The 19,433-nt window shown below is 33.8% G+C and overlaps 1 protein-coding gene across 1 annotated transcript in view; it reads right to left on the bottom strand.

Annotated features, from left to right (window-relative positions):
- The window catches only part of cmet (CENP-meta), a 370,306-nt gene that overhangs the window by 50,065 nt on the left and 300,808 nt on the right, over window positions 1–19,433 (bottom strand). The window contains exon 18 of the mRNA XM_090393925.1: window positions 9,540–14,892. Coding sequence (XP_090250051.1) covers window positions 9,540–14,892 — 5,353 coding nt within the window. The remainder of the gene's footprint in view (window positions 1–9,539; window positions 14,893–19,433) is intronic.

The raw sequence follows: 19,433 nt of genomic DNA on the forward strand, positions 1-19,433 counted from the left end.
TTTGTCTTGGCACAAAACATTTCTATTCACCATTTGTGTGTGTGTGTGTATGCATGTGTATTCCATCCATAAGAGGGTAGAGTTCGGGTTAGAAAGTTTTTCATCAAGCAGGGTGGTAATATCACAGAGAGTGATGAAATACATCTACCACCAAGGCATTCAAAAACATCCATAAATTTCACATCCAGAGTCTGCTGGTTGGCAACAACATTGCTAATGGGTAAATAAAGTATAATATGAAGATGAAATAAATATATGAACTGAAGCCGGCCTGGTTGGCGTATCCACTCTCCAGCCAAAAGGCTGTGGGTTCGAATCCCGGCGTGGGCATGGATGTTTGTGACTGTGGAAATACTAGTGGTGGCGGTGATAGGTGGTAGATGGCATTGGGTAGTTGCAGTTGGTGGATTGAGTGGTGGAGAAAAAGATGTAGAGTAGGTGTCCTCCTTCGAGTCTATGGACTCCCTGGAGGCATAACGTAACAATAATATCTGTCATGTGACAATCTCACCCTCTTGGTGGTGGCCTGTTTCTATTAGATAATGACACTTTTGTGGCAAATAATGCTCACAAAAAGTATGGCTTTCTAGTTGCAGAAAACAGAGCCTAGAATAATAAGTGATATATAACATCAGCTCATGAAACATCACATTTCTAACTAGAGGAACAAGGAAATACTAAAACTATGCTAGAGCAGGACACGAGCAACTGTTTCCCTTCTTCACTTTATTATTATTATTATATGCTGAGTGATATCCATCACCTCTTCCACTCCTGTGACAAGACTGCAGATGCACTTTACTAGAAGGGACTAAAAGTAATAGAAACTAGCTACTATACCACCTGGCTGCCACTTTTTCTGTCAGGACATATCTAGAGGAAATTAGAATGGTGGCAGGTGTGTGTGTGCACGCACAAGTAAATGCACCCCAGCAAAGAGCATGGGGTGATATAACAAAGAATTTATCTCATACTGTATCCTTTCTGCATAACTTAATTCAACCATGAACAATATAAGCCATAACATAATTCTGGAAGCTTATACATTAATTGTTACTCTTGTTACTCATAAAGGTAATTTTAGGTGAGATGACAATGTAATAACTAAAATAATTTAATTATTTCCTCTATTTTGCCCAAGTCAAATTGGCATCATCAGATATTGGTCTAATAATTTAACAACCAAATACAGTTAATTATTAACTCTAGACATGTTTTCTTCTCTAAACAACATGAATGCCTTATTCTCAGATCAGCTCAACTGCCCAAAACATTCAATAAAATACATTAGATAGTGCAATTTAGGACTTTAGATTCTTGTAGAAAGACTTATATTGGTTGCACACGATTACTAAATAACTTAAGGAATTCACGTTGTGAATTCCTTAAGTTATCTAAATTTGGATGCATGAGACAGCCCCAAATTTGGGAGATGTACATCATGAGAACTTCAGCCCAATGGCCAAGAATACCTAATATAGCCAGCTGGGGGCACCATCAGGACTTTAGAAAAAACAGTAGTTTCCTCGCTTCGACCTCATTTGCTGTTTTTAGTACCTGCGTGCACGTGCCTCATAAAATCCCTAATGGAAAGCTCAAACTACTAAATGCAATACCTATCATACCTCTATAACTTGTTCACTGACAGAGCACTCATGGTTGCTCTGGCAACCTATTCCACTAATTCACTCTACTCTCAAAACAAAAAGGTAGTGATCATGCTCTTGATTATTTACATCTTTACATTACTGCCAAGGGTGACTCCCTGTTCTCTCCCATCAAGTCAGGCATTGAAAAATGTTTAGCATCTACCATTTAGTAACTAACTTGTTTCTATCAACATTCCATCTATCAAATGGAGTATGTAACACACAAACCTTCAGTATATTCTTTCAGAAATGTTGTCTCAGTTGTCTGGGTTTCTCTCTCAGAAACCCAGACAACTGAGCAGTATACAACAGCCCACATGTGATTATATCAAAGCCTTATAAAGTGGAATAAAAACCTCCTTATCCATTCTTGTGAGCATATTATGATCCAAGTGATTGTTTGAGCTGTTCTGACATTGTTTAAACATATGCTCTGTATTTGGATGCTAAGAAATGACCAGACAAACAGGAATAGAAAAATCCAGCACATCACCCAGCTTATGCTTGAATTTCTTATATACTGCATAAAGAGTATAATGTAAGCCATTAGGAGAAAAATTTAACCTAGCACACCTGTCCTGAAAATTAAATTCTCTTAGCTGAGGAAAAGAGGAAATCAAAATACACCTATCATTATTGTAACCCTGTCATAAAAGGATATAAATAGAAGCACAGTCATACCCCGACTTACGCGAATTCGGAGTTATGCGGTTTCTTATATGTACATATTCCCGCTTCACGCCTCACCACTAGTCGTATCTTTCAGGCGCCAGCCGCATTCGCCAGTGTCGCACATGCTGTGAACATGCACTGACGTGTTTTGCGCAGTCTCCATTCATACGCGATTTTTATAGTCTACAAACCTTGCGATTGTTTAACGTTATGTTCTTGATAAAAATTTTATCATATAAAAAATAATGTCGCCCAAAAGAAGCAAGTCCGATTCTTCTGCCACTAGCAAGAAAAGAAAAACTTTGACTTTCGAAACGAAACTCGACATCATTAAGGATTTTGAAGGAGGAATGAAAATTTGTGAGCTAGCAAAGAAGTTCGATCTACAGGAATCCGCAGTAAGAACAATCATAAATGAAAGGTTTACAGATTTTGGAGGACATAGATTCTAACAAGGAACGAATTGTAGCCACAAGGTAAGGAATAAAAAAAATCATTAGCTTGCTATGAAGAAATTTTGTGTGACAAGAAAAAGACATTATGCCGTCAGACGAATCTATTAGATTTTATGAAACCATTGACATCGAAATAACTTTCTTTTTTTTTATGTACAAAAAACTACAATTATGATTATATTTCTTAAAAAATATGTGTTTTTGTAAACCTTTGGTCCCAATTGTATGTTTGAATACATAAATTACATGCAAAATTATACCCAGAGTTACGCGAATTCGACTTACACGCTTTTTGTTGGTCCCACCTACTGCGTAACTTCGGGGTTTTACTGTATTATGTAACATTTCATTCTGATACATTTATATAGATACAACCTGATATTCGTTTGGCTGTGAAGTTACACATATATCTGTTAACTTTTTTTTTTTTTTTTTTTTTTTTGTTCCTGGCCATCAAGAAAGCCATGGGGATTCACCATTAATTAAAGTCTTCATGCAAAAGGCAGTGAAAGAGATATCACTCAGTACAAGTGCCATTCATTAGGCTGTGATTTTCTGTTGGGTCACATTAATAACTGCATTTTCTGTTAAGATCAGTCAAGCAAGGATATGACACATGTTTGTGATGAGGATATCATTATGGAAGGCTGTTACAAAGAGTAGAGATTTAGGGAGATGAAGGAGAATGAGAATATGGTTTAATTATGGAGCTGAACAGTATATGGGCGTTCACTAGCAGTTGCTCATGTTTGTACATGATTAGAGGAAGGTGAAGGAATACTAGTGGCTAGTTTTGGTGGAGCAGCATCCATGGAAATACTTCCAGAAAAGACAATCAGCAACAGAGCAACTATGGGAAAGCAAGTGGAGAGAATCAGTGAGAGCATTATCGGTTAAGTGAACTGCCTTCTTTTGAATGCAATCGAGCATTCTGAGAAAGGTATTAGGTACACCACTCCACATGTAGGACGAGTGTTCTTAGGTCAGGCAGTTTGAGCTTTATAGTGATGAGTTAAACAGAAGAGAAGTACTGTTTGGAACAAAAAATAATACCAGACTTTTTAGAGAATGAAAAGGTAGTGCTAGGATAAGCAAGATATGAAAGTTAACCTAAGAAGAGCTGGGTTAACTTTCCTCAACTGTTCCTAGTTGATGAGCAGAATAGTGTCAAAAATGAGAGAGAGAGAATGATCTTTCTTCCAGGAAATAAGAAAGGATCGCATTTTAGTGACATCAAAATTCACCAGGTTATTCTCACATCACTTGAAAATGACAACGAGATCAAGTGTGTAAGACATTAATTCAAGATCTTGAAGTGCAAATTACTGAACATTACAAGGTTTCAAAAATGAAAAAGAGGAGTGGAGAGTACTATTATTAATGAAGCCATGAATAGGACTGGATGTCAGAGAAAGATCGATGCATAGGTGAAAACAAAGAGCTCTAGGGTACACCCATATTAATTGAAAAATCTGATGAAAGGAAATCATCCACCATGACTCACAATGAATGACCAAAGAGGAAGCTGGCAATCCAATCACAAAAGGTAAGGAGAAATACCACAATACAATAGCTTGGTGAGAAGACCACAATGCCTGATTCAATCATTGCCTTGGAAATATTAAGAGCAACCATTTGAGTTTCTTCAAACTTTCCCCCTGTCTGATGTCCAAAGGTAGATGAAGTTAGCTGGGAGATCTGCTGAAAAATAAGAATGGCAGAATCCATAGTGGTGATCACCAAGTAACTGATGAGCTGCCAAGTAGTGAAGCAATTGCTGTTGACCTTTTCCATTATTTTTTTTAGAGTATTGAGTTCAGGACAATAGTTTGATTTTCGACTTTTATCTCTCTTTTTTTTTTGGAAATAGACTGGATAGAAGCTTGCTTCCAAGCCATTAGATGCCAGATGAGTATGATAGAGCTTGAAGAGATGATACAAGATAGGTGCAAGTTCCAGAGCACAAGATTTTATTCCAACTGGAGGAGTACCATCAGGGCATTGGTATCAAGGCTAATCAGTCTTTATCTCATGTCCTTCTGGCAAAATTTGAGAGTAAGCATACTGTGGATAGTTTGTGGAATAGTGGGAAATCTGTTTTATTTTTAGATTCCCCATTGTATCATCAGGATGTGAGAGGTGGAAACATTGGACAGAATGGCATTCCACAGCCTCGGTGAGAGACTAGAAGGATCAACTGCCATTTGGACAAGAAAAAAGCTAGTGCTTTTGGCCCTTACACACTATGCTTTGGATTTTTTTTTTTTTTTTTTTTTTTTTTTAAAGTGAAATAAGCTGAATGAGAGGCTGGAGTTTGACTTGAGCCATTGAGCATATCCTGAATTTTGTTGGAGAACCAAGGTTTGGATAAGAGTTGAGAGGTTTTGAGTGGAGTGGATAATAAAGTATTCATCCCAGCAAGAATAATTTCTGATTTTACATCAGAGCAGGTGCTAGGATTAGAAAAGTGGAAGCAGTAATAACTAGATCATGGAAACCAGGCACAGAAAGCTTAATGGCAGACTTTTTTTTTTTTTTCATGCTGTGGGACAGATATTAGTTGAATGCAGTCAATTCTCACTATGGGCTGCTGAGTTTAAACATGGCCGTACCAGCCTTGAAGATGATCCACGTGAAGGACGTCCAAAAAGTGTAACAATGCCAGAAATCATTGATCAAGTGCACGATATGGTATTGGATAACCAGTGAGTCAAAGCGCGTGAAATTGCTGAGACTATAGGCATTTCAAAAGAATGTGCAGGATATAAATTGCATGAAGAATTGCATATGAAAAAGCTTTGCGCAAGATGGGTGCTGAACGGGCTCACAACAACGATCAAAAACGCTCTTTTAACCAGACTACATGAAAAAATTCCTGAGAAAAGACCTGGTTTGCAGAAGAAAAAAAATCATCTTTCATCAGGAGAATGCACCTGCCCACAAAAGTGTTTTGGCAATGAGAAAATTAAGGGATCTGCACTATGAATTGTTGGAACATCCACCCTATCCAGAATAAATGAATATAAATGAGGCAACTGCTACAAAGTAATTATTCAGTTTTAATTTGGATGGTAATAAATCATATGTAGGTTTTACTTAAAAAAAAGGGAAACTAAAACTCTTCCTCGCTGGTCAGCGTTTTTCTTCGAATCAAGAGATAACTGCAGCTGTAGAGGGGTATTTTGCAGATCATACTGAGAACCACTGCATGGACGGGATAATGTGCTGGAGCATCACTGGAATAAATGTATTAGTCTTAAGGGAGATTATGTTGAAAAATAAAATAATTTTGAAATTATAAATCCATTTTTTCATTATTAGGCCGAGAACTTTTCAGACCACCCTCGTATGTATTGAAAGTGCATATCATGTCTAGTTTCCAAATTAATAACTACTAAATAAATTTCTCTATTCCCTGGTTTCTATTTTTTTAATTATTTGTTGAATAATAATTATTATTTTTCATAATTTATTTGAATGGTATTACATCAAACAAAATGTTAAATTATAGAAGGACGTTGATTAAGTGGCTTATATTTTGCTGGATTTCAAACTAGCATCCTAAGAGCAGAACAGCATTACAGTTTATTATTTCTAAGCAGATCACATCACACATTGAGATTTTAAGCTATTCTTCTATTTATGCCTTTATTATATAAACATATAGTCCTGTGGATTAGTGTTATTGCAGTGCACCTGAAGGGAAATGGAACATTTGTCCCTTGAATGGAAAGATGAGTTTTAATCCTATCTATTGTGTGAGGCATCTGATGGGGACTTTCCAAATGAAGATGAGTTAGCAGGATTTTTCTTCAAAGCGATACAAAAATTAGCAAGAATAGATGTAGCTTATGCCATTAATAGACATAACGAACTAGTCACATGAGCACATCCATATTTTTCTGAGAATCTTTTTAACATACTGAACAGCTTCAGTCACTCGCTATCTTTTTTTTTATATACTTACTGAAAATATATGCTTGTCTTTTATAAAATTGCACATTCTTGGTTTAATCTAAACAAGATATACTCAAGATAAATCTAAACAAGATAAACAAGAGAAAATCAAAAATGCTGCTAGCATTTTTGATTTTCTTTCTTTGACACCTTTAGTTTCTTCAATGCTCATTTATGCATTCAGTATTTCTATAAATTTATTTCTATCTATGTTTGACATACCTGCATAATATTCTTTCCATTATTTTATTTGTATATTTTTCTTCTTCAGCCTCTTTTCATTAATTACTATATACAGACTCTTAATTTTTCAGTTCTGTCTTTAGCAAAATTCCACCATCTCATGTCAATTATACTTGTATATTTATTATATGTAACTATAACCGACTATTTTTGTTTTAGTCTCTCCTATATATCTATTAAATTATTCATATTTTTTATAAATTTTTTTTTCATTAGTGGTCAGCTTTCCAGCTCCTCCTTTTTTTGTATTACTTCACAAATAAAGACTCACTTTTGTGTATCTTATCCATATTAAAATTCTCTGATGTTTATAAAAGAAAGTATTACAAGGGCATTTTCTATAAAAAAAATATATGATCTACAACACAACTGTATGTAGTTTTAGGAAATAGTCAAACGAGTGTGATAACCACTGCAATCTATTCTTTAGAAGAATGAAATGTACATGTACGGTGTATAGATACAGAATATGAAAGAAGGAATACTGTTAATGAGTGCAGATGAATTAAATTGAACTGGAACAGAGATAGAGCATAGTGATAGTATTAGTAATGTAGGTAACAGGCTTCAAATTGTTTGCTGTAGTTTAAGTTTATGGAACAAAATACATAGTTTGGTGCTGCTGTAGACTAGGATCATCTGAAGAGAACAGTGAATCATATAGACAGCTTAAATTTTTATGAACATAAAAAGGCCTACCTTTATAGCTAATTTCAACTGTGGGAGATCGAGATTGTTGTGAGAAGAAAGTATGCAACATAAGGGAAAGAGAATCTATATAGTTACTGAGGGAGAACAACTTTCTTAAGGAAATCATAATAAAGTACAAAACACAAATACTTTTGTTTGTTCATGATTGGTAAAGAATAAAAACTTTTTGTCAAGCATAATTTACTATCAGGCAAAAAAAAAAAACTTGTCAGAACTTTCTTAAGCAGTACAAGAGAGAAGAGATTCAGAGTATAAGAATATCAGACTGGATAGCACCTAAGAATGTCTATGAATGAGGCAACTGCCACAAGTTACAAAAGTAATTATTCAGTTTTAATTTGGATGATAACAAATCATATGTAGGTTTTACTTAAAAAGGGATATGTGTGGAATTATAAGTAATTATAAAAACTGAGAAGACAGTTTGATGCTGTGCCTATATATGACAAACTGCTGGTAGAGGAATCAGCAGTGCATGAGGAATGTCAAGGGATGCATTTGTTTAAGCATCCTTCAAGAGCTTTAACCAAATGCATCTCTAGTTAGGAGAATGAATCACAGGGAGGTTAAATGGATGACCAGAACTGAATAAAGAGCTGCACAAAAACAATGTGGATCCATTATCCAAAAGTATGAGAAACTTGATAATCAGGTTCAGGAGCAGTATAAAAAACAGGCCAAGAGAGTGATGAGAAAGGAAATCAGACAATGAAAAGAAACGCAGAACGAGTCAAAGAAAATCCCAAGACATTTCATTTTAATTTTTCTGGTGAGCAAAAGGAAAAATGAATATGGAAAGATAAACTTTGGAAAGATAAATACAGATGATAAGAAGTGTCAAATACATAACTATTAAAGAAAAAGTTATGTATTTGAGCTCAAATACTTTCCGGCTGAAAGCCAGGGCAAAACTAGACAAAAAGACAGATTGATGTGGTGGATGTATTCAAAATATTGCAAGAGATTGATGCAAACACAGCAGTAGGAAAGAACATGATATCAGCACAGGTACTAAAGGAATGTGCAAGAATCAGAAATGTTCATGTCAAGTCTCAACATGAACTTGCAAGATAATTCCATCATATAAGAATGGAACTTAGTCTGATTCAACTAATTACAGACCCATCTGTATTCAAGGGATAGTCATTAAGGCACTGGAGAGGCTGGTTAGGTCAGAGGTGGGTATATATAGCATTTTGATTTTTTACTAAACACAGCAGGATTTTGTTAATGGTAGATCCTGCTTTAATGATTTGTTCACATTTTGCAAAAGTGATAGCATAAGTGTTTAAGCAGAAGGATGTACCATGGTACTTTCAGATTTTGCCAAGCCATTTCACAAGATTGTAGGAAAGTTATACAAACTCAAGGTTTGTATAAGGGACATGTCTGATACAGAATACCTGCAAGCTGTCTTGAACAGACTAATTCAATTGGAAAATATTAATGAGCATCATTTTATTTGGTGCAAGCTTATGAATTTTGAATTGAGGACAATCAGTTCAATTCATGTTAATGGTGAATCCCATTCAGGATGTGAAGAATCTTTAAATTCACAGTAAGTTACTTGGTTATAGAGGCAGATGACTTTACATCAAATTGCTCTAACAGAGCAGTTTAATGAAGAATTTCTATACCAAATTTTACAAAATTAAAAGCAAAAATAAAGAAATAAGTAAATAGAAAATAAATACATAAAAACTGGTGAAACAGTTTAAAATACAAAATGCAAAGCAATATGGTCTGCCATATGAGCTTTACAGTTAATGTACTTAAAATGAAACCTTTACAATAACTGGAAAATATAGCAAATCATGAGAATTTAAGAAATTTCATATTACAGTATACTCACCTCATACATTTTATCTTTCTCACCTTGCCATTTTTTCTCTAATTCACACATTCTCTCTTCAGCGTGATGAATTTGCTTTTCCAGTTCTGCAATTGTACTGTCTTTCTCAAGTATACGTTTCTGATATTCATTTTCTGCTGATTCAATATGTCCTGCTATCACTTTTTCTGTATCATGCTTGAAGTTCATTAGTTGCTCTTCAAAAGATCTCTGCGCTGAACTGTAAAAGTCACAGAGCTCTGTATTTTTTTTTGTTTTTAGCTGACTCATTTCTAAAACATGTTTTTCCTCTAACTCTTTCCTTTCCTTTTTTTCAGTGGACAACTTTGTTTCCAAATCTTGAACTTTTGACATCATGTCTTTTTCAGTATTTTCAAATGTTCTCTTAAGAAGATCTATTTCTTTTACTTTTTCTTCTTCTTTCTTCATTGCAAGGTCTTTTAATTTTACTTTTAACTCATCTGCAATTTTTTTTTTAACTTCATTTGCAGAGAGTTCATTGTTTTTAACAAGTAAGTGAATTTGCATCTCAGTTTCCTTCACTTGTTGCTTAGCTTGAACTAACTGTGCTGTTTCAAAGTCTAATCTGTCCTGCAGTTCAGCTAGAGTACTTTCTCCTTGCAGTTTCAGAAGACATAATTCATTGCTAGTTTCCATTAGCTCTTCTTGTAATTTTAAAATTTCTGAATTCTTCAGAGCTAATTCATTTTCAGTATTTTTCACTAAATTTTCATGCTGTTCCTGCATTTGCTGAATCTCACTTTCTTTCTGTGTTCCTTCCAAAATCTTGTCCTGTAGTTCAGCTAGTGTATTTTCTTGTTGCTGTTTCAGGGAACATAATTTGCTGCTAGTTTGCATTAGCTCTTCTCGTAATTTTAAAATTTCTGAAATTTTCACATCTAATTCCTTTCCAATCTTTTCTACAATATTCTCATGCTGTTCTTGCATTTGCTGAATCTTATTTTCTCCTTCAAAAATCTTGTCCTGTAGTTCAGCTAGTATACTTTCTTGTTGTTTCAAGGAAAATAATTCATTGCTAGTTTGCCTTAGCTCTTCTTGCAATTTTAAAATTTCTGAATTCTTCACAGCTAATTCCTTTTCAATCTTTTTTACCACATTCTCATGCTGCTTCTGCATTTGCTGAATCTCATTTTCTTTTCGTACTCTTTCCAAAATTCTGCCCTGTAATTCATTGCTAGTTTGCTTTAGCTCTTCTTGCAATTTTACAATTTCTGTATTCTTCAGAGGTAATTCCTCTTCAGTATTATTTACTAAATTTTCATGCTGTTCCTGCATTTGCTGAATCTCATTTTCTTTTTGTGTTCCTTCAAACATCTTGTCCTGTAGTTCAACTAATGTACATTCTTGTTGTTGTTTCAGGGCCCATAATTCATTACAAGTTTGCTTTAGCTCTTCTTGTAATTTTAAAATTTCCGAATTCTTTGAAGTTAATTCCTTTTCCATCTTTTCTACAAATTTTTTATACTGCTCTGGCATTTGCTGAATCTCATTTCCTTTTTGTGCTCTTTCCAAAATCCTGTCCTGTAATTCAACATTTTCTTCTTGCAGTTTCAAGTCATGTAATTCATTGCTAGTTTGCTTTAGCTCTTCTTGCAATTTTACAATTTCTGTATTCTTCAGAGTTAATTCCTCTTCAGTATTTTTTACCGAATTTTCATGCTGTTCCTGCATTTGCTGAATCTCATTTTCTTTTTGCATTACTTCAAAAATTTTGTCCTTTAGTTCAACTAGTGTACTTTCTTGTTGTTGTTTTAGGGAACACAATTCACTGCAAGTTTGCATTAGCTCTTCTTGTAATTTTAAAATTTCTGAATTCTTTGCAGATAATTCATTTTCCATCTTTTCTACAAATTTCTTATGCTGCTCCAGCATTTGCTGAATCTCATTTTCTTTTTGTACTCTTTCCAAAATCCTGTCCTGTAATTCACCTAGATCATTTTCTTCTTGCAGTTTCAAGGCACGTAATTCAATGCTAGTTTGCTCTAGCTCTTCTTGCAGTTTTAAAATTTCTGTATTCTTCAGAGCTAATTCCTTTTCAGTATTTTTTACTAAATTTTCATGCCGTTCCTGCATTTGCTGAATCTCATTTTCTTTTTGTGTTCCTTCAAAAATTTTGTCCTTTAGTTCAACTAGTGTACTTTCTTGTTGTTGTTTTAGGGAACACAATTCACTGCAAGTTTGCATTAGCTCTTCTTGTAATTTTAAAATTTCTGAATTCTTTGCAGATAATTCATTTTCCATCTTTTCTACAAATTTCTTATGCTGCTCCAGCATTTGCTGAATCTCATTTTCTTCTTGCAGTTTCAAGGCACGTAATTCAATGCTAGTTTGCTCTAGCTCTTCTTGCAGTTTTAAAATTTCTGTATTCTTCAGAGCTAATTCCTTTTCAGTATTTTTTACTAAATTTTCATGCCGTTCCTGCATTTGCTGAATTCCATTTTCTTTTTGTGTTCCTTCAAAAATTTTATCCTTTAGTTCAACTAGTGTACTTTCTTGTTGTTGTTTTAGGGAACACAATTCACTGCAAGTTTGCTTTAGCTCTTCTTGTAATTTTAAAATTTCTGAATTCTTTGCAGATAATTCATTTTCCATCTTTTCTACAAATTTCTTATGCTGCTCCAGCATTTGCTGAATCTCATTTTCTTTTTGTACTCTTTCCAAAATCCTGTCTTGTAATTCAATGCTAGTTTGCTCTAGCTCTTCTTGCAGTTTTAAAATTTCTGTATTCTTCAGAGCTAATTCCTTTTCAGTATTTTTTACTAAATTTTCATGCTGTTCCTGCATTTGCTGAATCTCATTTTCTTTTAGTGTTCTTTCAAAAATACTGTCTTCTTGAAGTTTGTGAATAACTTCAGACATTTCTTGTTTTGTCTTATACAAGTTTTTCTCAGTGTCCTTAATTCTTTCTTCAGCACAATTAAAATTATTTACAAGTTGTTCCTCAAGAATTTCAAAATATTTTTCTTTCTTTTGTAGCAGCTCTTTAAATTGATTGGTTTCATATGTACTGGAATTCAATGCAAGTTCTAAAGACTTAATCATTTCCTTGTGCTGTTGTTCCATAATTAGCATTTCACCCTCCTTTATTTCATGTTTTATAGTGTGTTCTTTGATAACCTTGTTTAATAAAGTACACTTCTCTACCTCCTTTTCAGAGAGAATTCTGGAAATTCTCTCCTCCATTTCTTTGTGTAGCTTATTCTGTAAATCAGAAATGTAAACTTGATGCTGCTCTTCTAAGGTCTCCAATGCAGAATTCTTTTCTGAAATAGTTTTCTGCAGATCACATATGTAACTTGTATGCTGCTCCTGTAAACCTTTTAATTCAGCATTCTTTTCCAAAATAGCCTTTTCTTCTCTTTCAAGGAGTGTATATTCTCTTGTTTTCATTTCATGTTCTAGTTTTTTCAGGGATGCTAAATGTTCTAATTTCAGTAACTCTATTTCATTTTTGTGTGAAATTATCTTATTGTTATGTTCATCTGTAACTTCTTTAACTAAATGAGAGTGTTTCATTTCTAATTCTGTTATAGTCTGTGCTATTTTTTTTTCCATTTCTTTATACATTTCATTCCTCAAACTTTGTGTATGGATATCACATTCCATTTTCTTGCTGCTTTCTGAAAGCTGTTGCTGGAGTTTTAAAATTTCAGATTCCTTTATTTGTAATTTTTGCTCTAAATTTGCTATAATAAGAGAATATTGATCATTTAAACACTCAACATTATCTGTTGCATGTTCTGTCATGGTGAATTTTGAAATTAGCAGAGAATTTTTGTTACTCTCAACATCTTCAAATATTTTGCTTATTTCTGTTTGAACCTCCACATCATTATTTGAAGCTAATTTTGGAGTATCTGAAAATGATTTTTTGCTACTTTTCTCTTGTCTTTTGCACCCAGAGTAGTTCAGTATATCTAATTCAGGTAACAAATCTGCAATATCAAGAAAAATATCAATTTCTGTTTCTGATTTTAATATTGGTGATGAGGAATTACACCATGCAGATTTACTATTAATTAACACAGATTTTTCATTTATGCTATATAATAAACACAAAAACTTTTCTTTAATTTCTTTATAACCATTTTGAAAATCATTCCAACTGTTTGTTAGTATTTTCAATAATTCATCCTTCCCCACTAACTGTTCTTTTAGTTTTAGGAGTTCATCTTTCATTTCTTGTTCCTCTTTATTTGAATATTGTGCCAAAGCATATGCATGTACTACATTTGTTTTTTCCTCTTCACATACTTTTAGAGGTGCCTGAACTTTTTTTTTTGTTTCATAAATTTGTAATAATTCTCGATTCTTTCTCATTTTTTCTTGTAATTCACAAAAAGTTAATTGTAAGTACTCTTGTGAAATCCGAATTTTCTTATTTTGCTCTAACATTCTTTCATCATTAAGTGTTATAATTTCAGAATTTTGATTTTCAGTTGCTTTATTTAACTTGATAAGCAGATTACAGTTTTTGGTAGAAGTCACTTGACTATCTGAAGAAAGTTGTGGCTTCATATCATGGTATTTATCCTGCAGCAATTCAGTTTTGCCTTTTTCAGTGTTTAAGGAATTGCTAATTAACATAGACTCATCTGACTTTGAAATTTTCATATATGTCTGTTCCAAGTCATAACTGTTTTCATCATTCACTAAATCCACATAATCTTTGCTTAAGTTGCATTGTACTGAAGAATTCATATAAATCAAGTCCCCAGTACAGTGTGAATTCTTGATACTGATACCTGATTTGTTTTTTGAAACTGCCACGTCTGTGTCATTTCTCTTAATTAAATCTGTAAAACATGCTACCTCACACGTTTGTTTAGATTCAGGAAGAGGAACACCTTTTGTTTCTGATAAATATTTAGCATATTTTTCCATTTCAATTATTTTATTTTCTAGATGTTGAGTTTCATTCTGTAAGTTGAGTTTCTCACTAGCCATTTCTTCCAATAATGTTGTAAGGCGAGTTTTCTCTGTCTGAAGTTCTATATTCTGCTTTTGATAGTATTCCATTTCTTGAAGCACACTCTTTGGCAAGGTGATGTCATCAACCTCACATGGATGTACAGATAAAATTACATCCATTTTTGATAATGCACAGCTGTTTTTAAGGAATTCACCATGACCAGCAGTGTTTATCTCATGACCAGTCAAAGTACTGCTGCTTTTTGATAATTCTTCTTTTAGAACAGTGATTACATTCTGAAGTTCAGCAATCTTTTTGACATATTGATCATTTCTTGGATCATGCATCAAAGTGATATGTTCTGTTGCACCTTGATTAACTTTTATTTCATTACCTTCTTGACTTGTTGAATCTAAGTGTCTAATAAAGAAAATAAAAGAAATGATATAAGAATTGAAACTAAGTGAATATATAAAAAGAAATGAAAAAAATTACTCTAATGAAAAATGTCAAGAATTTAAGCACTGGCTCATTCACATTCTCACTGAAAAGGCAACTACTATTGTTTCTGAAAAACCATGCATGAATCTCAAATGTTACTCCAAACTAACTGACTATGCCGGCTTAAATAGTTAATGGGCTCTCACAAAATGTAGTTATCATTTAGAAATTCAGTTGCATTTAGTAATTCAAGTATGACAACTATTTTCCTTATTACATATAGATATAGAATATAATATTTAATAATTATATAAAGTATAAATTTATTATAATTAATATTATATATGATTATCATCATTCATCATCATCAGAAACCACCAGGGAGTCAAGAACTCGAGAGAGAGAGTTCATCACACTTATTAAACTCATTCATGCTAGATGTGTCCGCGCGGTTAGCCTAGTGGCTTTGCGCTTCACAACCATATGCCTGGGGAAGGAATGTCCTAGGTTCGATTCCCGTCGGAGACGTGAGGAGCTGAAGGATCTTCCTCAGCCATAGCCAAGTTAGCCGGTCTTGGGCGCGGGCAGTAGGGTTTTTTCCGCCAGTTTATCTGGTGTTTTTCATCCCGCAAGCAGGCAAACCGGCCCCTTGAACACACACGGATCTACAGCCAAGAATACCTTGAGGCATAGGAGTGACCATTCTATCCTCGTATTTCGGTTACGAAATCCAAGCATGCTTGGAAGGTTGTGGGCCTTAAAGGCCTGTTAAAGCCATTGGGATAGATGCTAGATGTGCTCAATAAGTGTGATGAACTCTCCTCAATGAGTGTGATGAACTCCCCAACCATCCTTCCATATCTTAGCTACACCCCCTTCTATATAATGGAAAATTTCATCAAATAAAATGTTGTAATATCCTTACAGAAGTTTATAGACCTCAGCGTTTGCAGTTTACATACTCTCAATCTGTCCTCATAATCTGCATTCCATAATTCTGTTATCTTTGTTGCTCTTTTTTTTTTGGAGCCTTTCCATCTGAGTCCAGAAGACTAAATATGTGCATAGTAGTCCAGGTATAATCATATCAAGGCCTTGTAAAGAAGCAAAAATGAAGTCTGGTTTGAGGATATTTTCAGTGAGGATGTGTTGTTACAAAGCTCCTGTAGGATTGGGGATTTCTCCAAACACTGATTGAGTAAAAGAGAAATCGTGTGATAAGAATTTATTGAGCTGTTGTGAGACAACTTTCTCAAGCAGCATGTGGAAGAAGGAACTCAAAGTCAAAGAGTGTCAAATTATTTGACTATAGTGTCAGAACAGATATCAGTTAAATCCATTGGTTCTTAACTTGGACAGTATCACCCCCTTGGGCCACTGTGAATGCTGAGAAGAGTGGTAAGTGCTATAATACTACTAATATAATAAAAGCAAAAAATTCCATATTTAATCTAGCATCCCTATTTATATTGTATGTTTGGCAACAATGTTCAAAATATTATGTGTCTGGCAATACTGTTCATATTTATTTGCTACTTATTTTTTAGAATATTTTTATGCTGAAAGTTAACTAGGCTACTTTTTGGTCTGAAATTTCTACATTGAAAATAATTTGGGCTATTTTTAGCAGAATCCACTACTTTTATAAGCTTTATCTGCTACTTTTCCTAACGCCTATCTGACAATGCTGGTTTGCAGTTTACATCTAGCCCGTGATATCGTGTTGGGCATTTCGCTGATATTGTGTAGCACTGTAGCCCATTAAAATGAGTGAAAAAAGAGTGTCGTCAATATTTAAATGAATATTTAAAATATGGAGTTATTTCATCTATAAATAATGAACATTCACCTATGTGCTTAATATGTGAAAAAACTTTCTCTAACGAAGCAATGAAGCCTTCAAGAATGATTGGGCATTTAAGAACAAGGAATCCAAATAAAGCAAAAAAGGATGGAATACATTCATGAATTAAAACTAAATTTGAAAGGTTGGTTGCAAAACAAAATAACCAACAAGAGAAGGGACTTGTGTCTTACAAACTCAAAATTAATTGCCAAATGTGAAAAGTCACATACTATTGGCAAAACTCTCATCTTACCAGCTATAAATGAAGTTTCAGATACTGTGATTGGCTCAGGTACTGTGTGCCCACAAATGTGAGTCTTCGACACTTCTGCACATGTCACAAGGAGAACCCATTCCAATGATAAGGTAATCAATCCATCTTCTGGGATGAGTTTGTTTATTATTACAGGTCAGAAAATTTAGCTTTGCGTTTACAAACATTGTCATTTTTCAAGTGGTAACTATTTTGCTTGTATAACAGTTGGAAAAAATGTACATTTAGTATTAACAAAATTAAAAAGGTATAAATAAACTAAAAATTCATTCCTTCATTTCTTTTCCCCCTTCAGGCATGAATCGACTATTCTCGCAATTCACTTTCCAAACTAGATTCTTGGAAGTGTGGGGGTACAATAACAGTCATATGTTGTTGTCAATTCCTCTCAGCAATAATCAAGTATCAACAAGAATTGACGAAATGGCAAAGGACATTGAAAAAAAAACAACAACAAATTTTGTGATGATTTAAAGACCATAGAATTTTCTTTGCAACTCAATGAGACAACTTTAAGTGACAATGAAGCTTTGTTAATGGCTTACGCACGTTATATAAATACTAATGAAGAATTTCTATTTGCTGAACAACACAAAAGGTTCTACAATTTTTAAGGTTGTCAAAAATTTTTTTTTAATGATGAAAACATTCCTCTCACAAATATTATTGCATGTGCAACTGATGGAGCACCAGCTATGATTGATCATCATTGTGCATTTATAGCACATTTAAAAGAAGCAGTTCCAAATATCTTTACAATTCACTGCATTCTTCGCTTCGCTGCAAAACATCTTAGCAGTAGACTACATAAGACTTTGGAAGATGTTATTAAAACAATGAATAAAATAAAAGCACAGTCATTGAATACCCATATTTTTCAGGAACTTTGCCATGAAAACGAAGAAGAATTTCTGTGTGTTTTGCTTCACACTGAAATTAGATGGCTCTCAAATGGAAACTGTCTACAACACTTTAATGATCTTTATGATACTGTTTTGGAATTTCTTAATTCACATGATGAGAGCATGTGTAATGATCTAAAAAAGGAAAAGGTTGACGTCACATATCTTTCCGATATTTTCATCAAATTAAATGAGGTCAACATCACACTGCAGGCAAGCAACACGAATCTTATTAAAGCAGAGAATTATAAATGCTTTTATCAGCAAATTTAATTGCACCTAACAAATTAAATCATTGCAAGAGAAGATTTTCTGCAGTTCACAAGTCTACAAATAATAGATGATTTAATATTAGATACAGATTTGGATTGTTATTATTCCCATCTTCTGCCACTGAAAGAAAACTTGTTGATCAGATTAAAAGACTTTGATGAGCTTAAAATATCTGACCGGGTCATAAATCCATTTCTTTCTGATGCCACTGCTGTTCATCCAAATTTGTATGAAGAATTTATTGACTTAAAAAATTATTTTGAAGCTCAACTACGATTTCAATTTCGTGGATATGAAAGATTCTGGCCAAACATGCAATGCAAGTATCCTCAGCTTCGACAAGAAATAAAATTACTGCTTATTGCTTTTCCTTCTTTATATTTGGTCGAGAAAGGATTCAGCTTCATGTTGCAATTGTTAACTAAGCAGCGAAATATATTGCAAATAAGTGAAAGAGGAAACTTGAGACTTCGTTTGTCGAACACTGAACCTGATATTGAAAAATTAGCAGGATCTCATCAGGTTTAGGTTAGCAATTAATTTTTATCAGTCATTAATTTTTAATTAACTATCAGTTCAAATATGTTGTTGTAATTTAGGTTTCCCTAATAATATATTATAATTATTTTATTGAGTCATTAACTTAATGTAAAATTGAGCAGGGGGTGCCAGGCAAAAAAAGGTTAAAAAACACCGAGTTAAATCACGTGACTGTTTTGTCACCACCTGATGATAGTAATCACACTGTACTGTCCTGAGAAGTACTAACTATATGGATCTTCCAATTAGGACAAGTTACATGCTGAACCCCCAAGATGGAAATTATGACAAACTCGGGAAAATACTATGTCTGGTCCCATGGTATCAGTTACTGAATGTGAAAGATATTAGCAAGCATGAGTAGCTTTAAAAAAGATGCTTAAATGAGGCAATAACTGAATGTGTCCCTGGAGTTCAAAGAACAAATGGGTTGGGAGTGAAATTGATGTGCAATCTTATTAAGCAAGAGATCCATAAGAAGATGATGATGATGCGGAAGGAATATCAAGAGAATAAGACTGAGAGCAGTCATGAAATATATAAAGTGCAAGCCTGAAAAATTACAAGTAATGAATAGAAAACTAAATCAGAGTATGAAAAGAAATTGACTGTGTAGGTAAAGGCAGAATTTCATTGTTACGCTGAAAGTAAAAGAAAAATGAATGTGGAAGAATAACTTTAGTAT

Source organism: Typopeltis vanoorti, chromosome 6 (assembly GCF_054136105.1).
Source record: "Typopeltis vanoorti isolate ZY-2024b chromosome 6, IOZ_Tvanoo_1.0, whole genome shotgun sequence".
Classification (NCBI taxonomy): Eukaryota; Metazoa; Arthropoda; class Arachnida; order Uropygi; family Thelyphonidae; genus Typopeltis; species Typopeltis vanoorti.